The sequence below is a fragment of the Bos grunniens genome, chromosome 1 (assembly GCF_055505025.1).
Source record: "Bos grunniens cultivar Pamir isolate PY7600 chromosome 1, Bosgru_T2T1.0, whole genome shotgun sequence".
NCBI lineage: Eukaryota > Metazoa > Chordata > Mammalia > Artiodactyla > Bovidae > Bos > Bos grunniens.
In genome coordinates, this window is record NC_141165.1 from 12,989,365 (window position 1) to 13,001,617 (window position 12,253).

A 12,253-nucleotide genomic window follows, 5' to 3' on the forward strand; every position below is an offset into this window, starting at 1 on the left:
ACAGTGGAAAGAAACTAGGAATCAATTAACAAAGGGAAAACTGGAAAATTCACAAATAAATGGAAATAAAAACAGTACGGTCTTAAACAACCAATGGTTTAAAAAAGAATCAAAAGGTAAGTTAGCAAATACTTTTCAGGTGAATGTAAATGAAAACACAGCAAGCCAGTACTTACAGGATACAGCAAAAACAATGCTGAGGGGAAAATTTATACCTGCTAACAATTGCATTAAAAAAGAAGAAAAATCTCAAATTAAGAATCTAGCTTTACTCTTCAAGGAATTAGAAGAAGAAGAACAAACTAAACCCATAGCTAGCAGAAGGAAGGAAATAAAGATTAGAACTCAGATGAAAGAAACAGAAACTTAGAAAAATATAGATAGTCAATGAATCTAAAAGTTAGTTCTTTGAAAAGAGCAGCGCGATCAACAAACGTTTAGTTAGACTGACTAAGAAAAAAGGAAAAGTCTCAAATTACTACAGTCAGATATAAAAATGGGGACATCACTACTGACATTTCATAAACAAAAAGGATTATACAGGAGCACTATGAACAACTATTCATAAAAAATTAGATCACCTAGAAAAATGGAAAATCTCATAAACACAAACTACCAAAACTGACAATTTTCCTAAGGTTCTTTATTTCCTCATATTGTTTCAAGTTCGTGTTTGGTGCCCTTTTATCTCAGTCTGAATTGTCATATCTTGTAGGGCATGTCTAATAACTATGGACTCTTTCGGTTTTTATTTACCTGGAAATGTCTTAATTTCTGTCTCATTTTTGAGGGGTAATTTTGCTGGATGTAGACTTCATGGTTGACAGTTTTTTCTTTCAGCACTTTAAAAGTCATCCCTCTGCCTCTAGTCTCACAGTTTCTCATAATAAATTGGGTGTTAATTCTCTTCTTGCTGCTTGTAAGATCCTATCATTGTCTTTGGATAATTTAACTGGAACATGTTTCAGTGTGTAATTCTTTGAGTTTAGTCTACCTGGAGATCATGGAGCTTCTTGGACATGTAGATTCGCATGTTTCCTCAAATTTGGGGAGTTTTTGGCCATTATTTCTTCAAATAATTTTTTCTGCTCCTTTCTCTTCTCTCTTCCTGGACCTTCCTGTTAAGTGTATGCTGGTGCACTTGATGCCGTCCCTCAGGTCTCTTGAGTTCTCTTCATTCTTTTTTCCCATCTACCCCTCAAGCTGGAGTCTTTTCACCTGATTTATTTGCACATTTACTAATTCTTCTGCCTCCTCAAATGTGCTATTGAGCCCCTTCAGTGAAATCTTTATTTCAGTTTTTATACATTTCAACTCTAGAAATTCTTTTTGGTACTTTAAAAAAAATTAAATTTCTGTCTCTCTATTGCTGTTCTGTTTCATGAGACTTAACCTTTGTTCACAGTTTCCTTGAACTACTTGGGTACATTAAGAGTTGATTTAAGACTTTGTCTAGTAATTTCAATTCCTGGGCTCTTCAGTGACATTTTCTACTAATTGCTTTTTTTTTGGAGTGTCAATGAGCCATACTTTTTCTTTACTTACTGCACAACTTTTGATGGAAATGGGGGATCTTGAATATGATAATGCAATAACTCTGAACATCAGGTTTTCCTCCTGTAGTTTGTGGTTGTCGGTTGTTGTGACTTACTGTTGTTGTTTTGTTTGATGACTCTTCTGAACTTGTTTTGGAATGACTACTCTTTCTCATGTTCCATTAGCTTAGTGGTCAGGTAGTGGTTTGACAGAAATTTCCTTAAACATTGGAGCCGGAAATATTTTTTCCAGTCTTTGTATTTGTACTCTGTTTGTGAGTCAGGGCATGCTTTCAGACCTCAGCTGGGCAGTTTACAACTCTACCTTCACTTCCACTTCCTGCTTGGTCAGACCTGGAGGTGGGGCCAGAGGTGAGTGCAAAGGGCCTTCTTGGGTGCTGTCTGAGCTGGTGTCTCCTCATGAGTATGCTCAGACTCTTCTTGCCCTCAGGAGGCTGTGGTAGATCTGAAAGTCCTGTTCTGCAAAGCATCTCACTTCACAAATCTTTGTCTTAGGCTCTTTGGGGTATCTTGTGTGTCACAACTGATGTTTTCCCCCTGGCATAGCAGCCAGTTGATTTGACAAACACTGTTCATGCAGTCACCTTTCTGCCTCCAGAGAGTTCTGAGTTACGAGAAATGAAGGCAGGTTCTTAGTGTGAGTCCTTCCAGAAGCCACCAACAGGTACAACAACCACAGTTCTTTCGGAATTAGGTCTGCTTGCTCCCTTCAGCACCAGGAACCTCACCAGCACACAGGCTGTTGTCTTCAAGACTGCTGCTGAGCTGGGGGACAGGGGTGGGGAAGTGGAGTGCTGGTGGTGGGGGGGGGGTGAGGCTCTGCTAAAGTGCCACCGAGCTCTCCTACCTGCCTCAGTTGCCTTTTCCTTGGTGGAGCCTTTTCCTGGTTGTTGTAAAACTTTTACCATTTCCAGAGCTCAGATGTGGCTGATTCTGAGAGTTTTGCCAGTTTCTTCGGTGTTTCTGTGGGGAGTGAGCCCTTAGAGTTCTCTAGTCCCTGTCTTTCCTGACATCACTCTTAGCGGGCACAATTTTGAAAAGTCCCTTTTAGGGTATTTGGCAATATCATCCAGAATCTAAAATTGGCAGACACTTTGGTGGGGCGATCCCATGTCTGGGAATTTAAGCACCATGTGCACTATTGCCATAGGTACATGCTGAGGCCTCTGCTAGTGGTGATGTTTGTAATAGTCAGAAAAGACGCTTACTCCTTGGAAGGAAAGTTATGACCACCCTAGATAGCATATTCAAAAGCAGAGACATGACTTTGCCAACTAAGGTCCGTCTAGTCAAGGCTATGGTTTTTCCAGTGGTCATGTATGGATGTGAGAAGAAAGCTGAGTGCCGAAGAATTGATGCTTTTGAACTGTGGTGTTGGAGAAGACTCTTGAGAGTCCCTGGGACTGCAAGGAGATCCAACCAGTCCATTCTGAAGGAGATCAGCCCTGGGATTTCTTTGGAAGGAATGATGCTAAAGCTGAAACTCCAGTACTTTGGCCACCTGATGAGAAGAGCTGACTCACTAGAAAAGACCCTGATGCTGGGAGGGATTGGGGGCAGGAGGAGAAGGGGATGACAGAAGATGAGATGGCTGGATGGCATCACCGACTCGATGGACGTGAGTCTGAGTGGACTCCGGGAGCTGGTGATGGACAGGGAGACCTGGCGTGCTGCGGTTCATGGGGTCGAAAAGAGTCGGACACGACTGAGCGACTGAACTGAACTGAGGGAGACTTTGAGGCTTCCCGGGTGGTAAAGAATCCACCTGCCAATGCAGGACACACGAGATATGTAGGTTTGGTCCCTGGGTTGGGAAGATCCCCTGGAGTAGGAAATGGCAACCCAGTCCAGTATTCTTGCCTGGAAAATTTCATGGACAGAGGAGTCTGGTGGGTTGCAGTCCATGGGGTCGCAAAGAGTCAGACACGACTGAGTGAGCACACACAGGGAGACTCTAAGTGTGTGTCCACCTAGTGCTAATAAACCAATAATGGTGGACCCACACTTTGGGATGCTCTGTGTTCAGGCAAAAGAGACCATGATAAGGTTTTTGTTTTCTTTTCATTTTTACATTTAACTACATACATGTTCCATGCTCTTTATTCTCAAAATACTACTTGCCTAAATCTTTGTTTAAATTTTTAATTGAAGAGTAATTGCTTTACAGTATTGTATTGGTTTCTTCCATACATGAACATGAATCGGCCATAGGTATACATATGTCCCCTCCCTCTTGAACCTCCCTCCCACATAAGTTTTTCTTTATCAGGTTGGCAAAGATAGAAAAGCGTGTGCCCCTGTGCTGTGAATCTACATTGTTGTTAAGGAGTAAAGACCTAGAACCCCTGTGGACAACGAGGTGATTGTCATGTCACTGCCTGCACCTCTGCTCAGGACTTCAACTCCAGGAGTCTGTTCTCCGATGCTTGGTCGTGTGTGACACCAAATATGGCTCCATTGGACACGTGTGTTCCCGTGTGTCTCCTGCCCATGATCAGACAGGTGCTCACACTGTTCAGGGCTTTGTCCATCCTCACCGCCTGAGGTCTAGCCTTTCCCATCAGCTCTCCACCAGCCCAGCCTGGCAGGCACTGGGGAGGGGGTGCTCCAGAGGCTGCAGTTTGTCTACTTTTGGCTTCCCAGCAACTGGTACATGCTGGAGTCTGGTGCCTCCCAGTGTCTGTGAGTGAGTCCAGGACACCCACCCTCTTAGGATGCTGGGCCAGCCAATTGCCACAGACACCCTGTGTCCCCCTCCCAGCACTTCTGGGTCCTGGTGGTCCCTGGGACTGGAGAGGCTGCTTCTACCACAGGGAGGTTGTGGGGGGTCTTTCATCTGAGCCCAGGTGGTGCCCACAGGACTTGCCCAAGAGCAAAGCTTCAGGAGCACAACAGGGCTAGGGTGATGCCTGGACAGCAGAACAGCGGCACAAGGTGGACAAGTGTCAGGTTCAGAAGCCCCTCAGTTTCCCCAGATCTGATGATGTAAAGGAGGGCTAGGCCTCACACCCACCCTTCCTGCCCCAGGTGTCAGCATGGAGACCCAGTGAGGGGAGCAGAAATTTTATTGGTGCTCAGAGATGCAAAGCGACACTGCTCAGGGCAGGACCAGGGTCAGCATGGCCCAGGATGACCAGGGATCAAGGAAGCAGCCAGGGCACTCATGGGCCAAGGTTAGGAGAGGAGTTCCCTGAGCAGGTCAGGCCCCCAGAGCTTGGCCAGGGCTGGGGTGTGGTAGGGTCTGGTCTTTTCCGTGTGCTGAGCCAGACTTGGGGAGGATAGGCCGAGCAAGCCAGGGGGGTCAGGGAGCTCAAGTGTGTCTGATGGAGGGCAGGATCCCTGGAACCTGCTGGCTCCAAGGGGACACGTCAGGTCAGCAGCAGGGCTCCGAGACCCAGGTGGGGACTCAGCAGGCTGAGCTGGAGCATGAAGGTTGGCAGAGGAGGGACACGGAGGAGGCTGGGCGGCAGCAGCTGGGCTGACAGAAGAACGTGGGCACGCAGCAAGTGGGGCGGCACACGGGACGGCAGAGGAGGGACACGGAGGAGGAGGGTCTGCAGCAGGATGAGGGGGCTGAGCAGGGGGAGGCCTCACAGCACACGGGCCTGCAGCAGACAGGTGTGCAGCAGACAGGCCTGCAGCAGATGGGCCTGCAGCAGACAGGGGTGCAACAGACGGGCCTGCAGCAGACAGGTACACAGCAGGCCTGCTGGCAGGGAGAGGAGCTGCTGCAGGCTGGTTGGCAGCAGGGGCTGGACTCGCAGTTCACTGGAGCACAGATGAGGGTCAGGCGCGGGGCCGGGGCACAGCAGCTGGGGGCACAGCAGGTGGGCTCGCAGCAGGTCTCCTGGCAACCGTCCACTTGCCAGGAGGAGCCGATGCAGGCACTGGGTGAGCTGACCTGGTTGCCACAGCTCAAGTCACTGGAGCAGACAGACAAGGTGGATGCAGCAACAACACAAGTCCTGGAACAGCAGGTGTCGGCCATGCTGGGGGTTTGTGCTGAGAGGTGTTCCAGTTGGGGGTGTGATTGGTGGGTGAGTGAGGTGCTCTGGGCACTGGGGCTTTTATATCCCTCCCTGGGATGCTCTGCCTCACCTGAGGCTCAACAGACCTTCCTTTTCCTTGTTACTGCTCAGAGGATGTTCCCAGATGAAGTTATTAGTTTATTTACTGTGAGATGTTTTGGAGAAGGAAATGGCAACCCACTCCAGTGTTCTTGCCTGGAGAATCCCAGGGACAGGGGAGCCTGGTGGGCTGCCGTCTATGGGGTCGCACAGAGTCGGACACGACTGAAGCAACTTAGCAGCAGCAGTAGCAGTGAGATGTTTATCACACTGTCTTTGAGACTTCTGATGACTGGAGGTGTTTTTGTGTCTTAAAAGCAAGCATTGAGATGCAGACTCTCTGGGTGCCTGTAGAGCCTTGACTGCTCTCTCCACCTCTTTGCTTGTGTCTCTTTGATACGTATTCTGGTCCCAGGATGTTTTGTGCCTACAGATGCTCCACACATGTTGCAGACCCTCTTGTATTGAACAACAGGTATCCTGGTGGGAGGGTGCCCTCTTACCTTCTCCATCTGCAGACCTGGTGGCAGGGTGTCCATGGCTCATCCCTATATGCATCTTTTCCAGTGCTCATCTGAAACACTGTTTTTAGTTCTTTTATTTATCTCACAATTACTTATATTCATATTATGTTATGTCTGAGTTTTCAGGTTTAGTTATGATCTGATTTCCTATTGTAGAAGGAAGCCTTTCTCTTGTTTTCCATCAGCCCCAAGAAAATTCCCTATCTGCATAGTCATAAGGCAGTGAAATCCCACTATTTGGTTAAACTCATGGTCAAAATCTGTATTATTGTCAATATTTTAGTTGAACATTGTCCATAGCCAAGTCTGTGTAGTGAAACGAGATTTAACTTCCTTATTTATATGTGTTTTGTTTTCGCTTGTGTTTTTCATTTCTTAGGGTTAACAGTTGCTTCTGGTGTTTATTTGCTTATCTTTCTGTTGTTGTTGTTCAGTTGCCAAGTCATGACCGACTCTTTGCAACCCCATGGACTTCAGCACACCAGGCTTCCCTGTTCTTCACCATCCCCTGGAGCTTGCTCAAATTCATGTCCATTGAGTTGGTGATGCTATCCAACCATCTCGTCCTCTGCCACCCCCTTTTCCTTTTTTTGCTCTCAGTCTTTACTGTCATCAAGGTCTTTTCCAAGGAGTCAACTCTTCACATCAGGTGGCCAAAGTATTGGTGTTTCAGCTTCAGCATTAGTCCTTCCAATGAATATTCAGGGTTGATTTCCTTTAGGATTGACTAGTTTGATCTTGCAGCCCAAGGGCCTCTCAAGAGTCTTCTCCAACACCTCAATTTGAAAGTGTTAATTCTTCTGTGTACCTATCAATAAACCATTCCCAGGTTCTCTGACTAATTCATCCCGAGCCCATTCAAGAGGTTCCAACATAACACGGAATCTATTGGCTTCATTTATTTTTGGAAATCCATCTTCTGGAGCCCTCTGTATTTGTGGGTCTATGTCTATTGGCCAATATATGACAAACCTAGACAGCATGTTAAAAAGTAGAGACATTACATTGCTTTGCCAACAAAGGTCCATCTAGTCAAAGCTATGGTTTTTCCAGTAGTCATGTATGGATGTGAGAGTTGGACTGTAAAGAAAGCTGAGCACTAAAGAATTGATGCTTTTAAACTTTGGTGTTGGAGAAGACTCTTGAGAGTCCCTTGGACTGCAAGGAGGTCAAACCAGTCAATCCTAAAGGAAATCAGTCCTGAATCTTCATTGGGAGGACTGAGGCTGAAGCTGAAACTCCAATACTTTGGCCACCTGATGGGAAGAACTGACTCATTGGAAAAGACCCTGATGCTGGGAAAGATTGAAGGCAGGAGGATAAGGGGATGACAGAGGATGAGATGGTTGGATGACATCACCGACACAATGCACATGAGCTTGAGCAAGCTCCAGGAATTGGTGATGGACAGGGAAGCCTGGTATGTTGCACTCCACAGAGTCGCAAAGTTGTACACGACTGAGCGACTGAAGTAAACTGATCCATTGGCTCTTCTCTCAGCCAGATGTGCAGGTATCATTCAAGGATCTCTCTTCACTATTGTCTTTAGATTTTCCTTCATATCTCTCCTATCATGGGTCTCTTGTTTCCCCGATGCTGTGTCTTTTTTCTTTCTGAGTTCATGCCCTTATTTGGGTGGAGCACACTCTCAAGTGGTTTTCTGAAAAACGGGTTAATGGCAGGTTAATTTTTGAGTCTAGCATATCTAAAAATGCCTTATTCTGCCCTTATACTTGACTGATAGTTTAGCTTGGGACGGTCTTCTGGATTGGGGAAGTTTTCCTGCAGTATATTTTTTGAAGGTGGAGAACATTTCCGGAATTCTAGTTGTCCCCCTGTGCTGTTTTCAGTTAACTCACTTCCCCCAGGAGGAGTCACATTTCCACCTTCTCCTCCCATTGACTGGTTTCATCTGTTCTCTCTACTTTTTTGTTCATTATTTTACTCAACAAACATCAGTAGTAAGCACCCATGTGGCTGCCTGAGTCATAGATCATTGTTCTGCTGTGATGAAAACCATTGCATTAAACCCCACTGTGTTTCACTTAATATTCTCTTTCCCGGTGATGCAGATTTTGATTATTTCTAGATTTTGGCTAAGATGAAAGATGCTGCTATAAAAATTCTTATATATTTTGCTTTTGCTGGGTATATTCACTAATTTCTCTTTGGTGTATACCCAAGTGTTGAAATGCTAGGTCATATGAAAGGGATATCTGCAGTTTAGCGTGTGCTGACCAACAACTTTTTACAGAGTTACTTCCCACAAGTGAGTTTTATGAATTTCAGTTGCTCTATAGTTTTTTAAAAGGTGTTTTTATCCCTTATGGGAAATACAGGGTTACTGTTACTGAAAGCGGGGTCCAGCTCTTGCTCAAAAGCCAGTATAGAGGGAGGGTTGGAGGAAAGGAACGTTTGCTTTATTTTGGATGCTGGCAGGTGAGGGGAGGGCAGACTCCTGTCCAAAGGCTGGCTTCCCTTTCCCCCGCACCGCCTTGGCCCCCACCAGCAATAAGAGGGTACGAGGTTTTATTGCTGGAGGGAGAAGTTACCTGGAGAAACAGCACAGTCAGCTCTGACAGTCCTCTGGAAATTGGTCATTGGTTGTCTGACCAGCATCATCTTGACTAAGTACAGTTAATATTCAGTTCCAGGGTCAGTTTGTTCCTATTTATTTGGAGCCAGTTCTCAGAATTTGACATCTTATGTCATGGCTACAGTCTGGTCCTAATGTAGGTAACTTCTTCCACCCAGTGGGGGTTTCAGTATCTATAAGACAGTTCGCAGGAGATGACTCAGAATATATTGCTCTTGAGAAGGAACTGAAGGCCCTTGACTTTGCTTAATGACTAAACTATTATTTAGTTTTACTGGACTGTTTTCCTTTGCTTTTGTTTTCTCACTTCTCTGATTAAAATTATTCTTTGGCTAAAGTTTTCTGTAGACAAAAGGAAGGCTGAAGGCATGGGGGTCAAGACCACAGGGTCCAGCTCCATTTCAGTACACAATGTTGAATTAACTTGCATCCTGGATGCAGTAAAGTTGAACATTCAGATATCTTTTCTTGGGAGGTGTCTGTTCAAGTCATTTGATTTTTTAGTAGGGTTAATTGCATTTCTTACTGATTTATAGAAATTTATTATACATTCTGAATATGAGTTATCTTTGTATCTATGCAGTTTTGTGCTGGTAAATATATAATAACCGTCTGGCTGTAAAGCAAAAACAAGAAAGCCCTGGCGTGTTGTGTTTGTCAGTTTCCACGGTGTGGACACCCTCAGCTTGGCTACCAGTGTGATGTTACCAAATGCACAGCGATGCACGGTCAGCCCTCGAGAGCTGGAGCAAGTGGCTGCAGCCCACCCCCCACAAGACAGTCACCCACATCCAGCTCGTCCAGGTCCAGGGCTGTGCTTTTCATTTTCTTGAGGGTGTCCTTTTCAAGAAGTCAACTTCGTAGAGGCATGATTTACATACTACAAAATGGACTTATTCAAAGTTTCATTTGCTGAGTTTTGGGAAACATGGACACCATGAGACCACAACCACAGCAAGATCCAGAGCTTCCCATCATCCCCAGAGTTCCCACGTGCTCCTTCAGAGTCAGTCCCACCCCGTCCTGACCCTGAACCATAGCTCTCCTCTCCCTCTAGACTACATTTGTCTTTTCTGAAGTTACGTGTAAATTGGAATATGCAGTATGGACCCTTTCCCCCAGTGTGTTGAGGACACCCTTATCTTCGAAACAGCAGATGTGTGGGAATTCTGGTCCCTCCACTTTGTTGTGACACTGGGTGTCACAGTCTTTTTTTAATGAGTCATTCCAATGGATGTGTGAGTTCATGGTGTCTTTCTTTTTTGAAAACTTTCATGTATTTATTTTTGACTATGATGGTGCTTTGTTGCTGCACGGGCTTTTCTTCCCTCTCGATTGTGGAGAGCAGGGCTTACCTTCTAGTTGGGGTGCATGGGCTTCACGCTGCATTGGTTCTCTTCTCATGGAGCATGGGCTCTAGAGCGCGCAGGCTTCAGTAGCTGCGGCACACAGACTTAGTTGCTCCGCGGCATGTAGGACCTTTCTGGATCAAGGGTTGAACCCATGTCGCCTGCATTGGCAGGCAGATTCTTTACCACTAGGCACCAGGAAAGCCCCATGGTGTGGTTCAATGAATAGTTCTTTTTATTGGAGCATAGTGATTCAGCTATACATATATACGTATTCTTTTTCATGTTATTGTCCATGATGGTTTATTTCAGGATATTGGATATAGTTCCCTGTGCTGTACAGGACGTCCTTGTTGTTCATTTCATATATAGTAGTGTGTATCTCCTAATCCCCAACTCCCAAGTTATTCCTCATCCCACCTGCCCTTGGCAGCCAAAAGTCTGTCCTCTGTGTCTGTGAGTTCGTTTCAGTTTCACAAATAAGTTCGTTTGTGTAATATTTTAGATCTCACGCACCAGTGATATTGTACAGTATTTCTCTTTCTCTGCCGGATGTACTTCAGTTAGTATGATAACCTCCATGTTGATTGTGTATGATTAGGTCCATGTTGCTCCAAATGGCATTATCTCATTTAAGAATTTTTTTCATTCTTTTTTATATATATCACATCTTCTTTATCCATTCACCTATCAATGGACATGTAGGTGCTTCCATGTCTTGGCTATTGTAAACAGTGCTGCTATGAGCATAGAGATGCATGTTTCTCTCCAAATTGCAGTTTTCTCTGCATATGGATTGCTGTATCATATGGTAACTCAATTTTTAGTTTTTCAGGGAACCTCCATACTGTTATCCATAGTGACTGAACCAATTTACATTCCCACCAACAGTGTAGGGAGGGTTCCCTTTTCGCCACACCCCCTCCAGCATTTACTATTTGTAGATTTTTAGATGATGGTCATTGTGACCAATGTGAGGTGGTACCTCATTGTAGTTTTGATTTGCATTTCTCCAATAATTGGTGATGCTGAGCATCTTTTCATATGCCTGTGGCCCATCTGTATGTCTTCTTTGGAGAAACGTCTATTTAGATCTTCTGCCCACTGTTTTGTTGTTGTTGTTGTTATTGAGTTGTTTGTATATTTTGGAAATTAAGCTATTGAGCTATTTGTATATTTTGGAAATTGTCTTTATCACTTGCATCATTTGCAAATATTTTCTCCCAGTCTGTAGGTTGTCTTTTTGTTTGTTTATGGTTTTCTTTGCTGAGCAAAGGCTTATCAGTTTGATTAGGTCCTATTTGTTTATTTTTGCTTTTATTTCTATTGCCTTGGGAGACTGACCTAAGAAATCATTGGTACGACTTATGCCAGAGAATGTTTTGCCTATGTTCTCTTCTAGGAGTTTATGGGGTCATGTCTTACATTTGTGTCTTTAAGCCGTTTTGAGTTTATTTTGTGTAGGGTGTGACAGTCTGTTCTGACTTCACTGATTTGCGTATCGCTGTCCAGCTTTCCCAACATGACTTGCTGAAAAGACTGTCTTTTCTCTATTGTATATTCTTGCATCCTTTGTTGAAGATTAATTGGCTGTAGGTGTGTGGATTTATTTCTGGGCTCTCTGGTCTGTTCTGTTGATCCTTATCTGATCCATGTCTGTTTCTGTGCCAATGCTGTGGTGTTTTGATTACTATAACTTTGTAGTATTGTCTGAAGTCTTGAAGGCTATGCCTCCAGTTTTGTCCTTTTTCTCCAGGCTTGCTTTGACAATTCTGGGACTTTTATGGTACCATATAAATTTCAGAATTATTTGTTCTAGTTCTGTGAAAAATGTGGGTAATTTGACGGGGGTTACTTTAAATCTGTAGATTGCTTTGGGTAGCACAGACATTTTAACAATATTAGTTCTTCCAAACTGAGAGCATGGAATATCTTTTCATTTCTTTGGATCATCTTCAGTTTCCTTTATTGATATTTTATAGTTCTCTGCATATGAGTCTTTCACCTCTGTGATCAGGCTTATTCCCAAGTTGTGTCTTTTGGTGGATGTAATTTTAAAAGAACGTTTTTTTCCTTTCCCTTTCTGATATGTCATTGTTAGTGTAAAGAAATGCAACCGATTTCTGTGTGTTAATCTTGTGTCATGCTACCCTGCTGAATT

General features: G+C 44.5%; 2 protein-coding genes across 2 annotated transcripts in view; one reads left to right on the forward strand and one right to left on the reverse strand.

Moving 5' to 3' along the window:
• TSPEAR (thrombospondin type laminin G domain and EAR repeats) overlaps nt 1–12,253 on the forward strand; it is a 185,653-nt gene that overhangs the window by 53,317 nt on the left and 120,083 nt on the right. The gene's annotated exons all lie outside the window — the stretch shown is intronic.
• Nucleotides 4,963–5,544, reverse strand: LOC147378985 (keratin-associated protein 10-8). Its single transcript, XM_086331017.1, has one exon. It carries the CDS (start codon nt 5,542–5,544, stop codon nt 4,963–4,965), a length of 582 nt encoding a protein of 193 aa, XP_086187143.1.

Coding starts and splice junctions, on each gene's coding strand:
- LOC147378985 (XM_086331017.1), bottom strand. CDS start 5,544: ATGGCCGACACCTGCTGTTCCAGGACTTGTGTTGTTGCTGCATCCACC.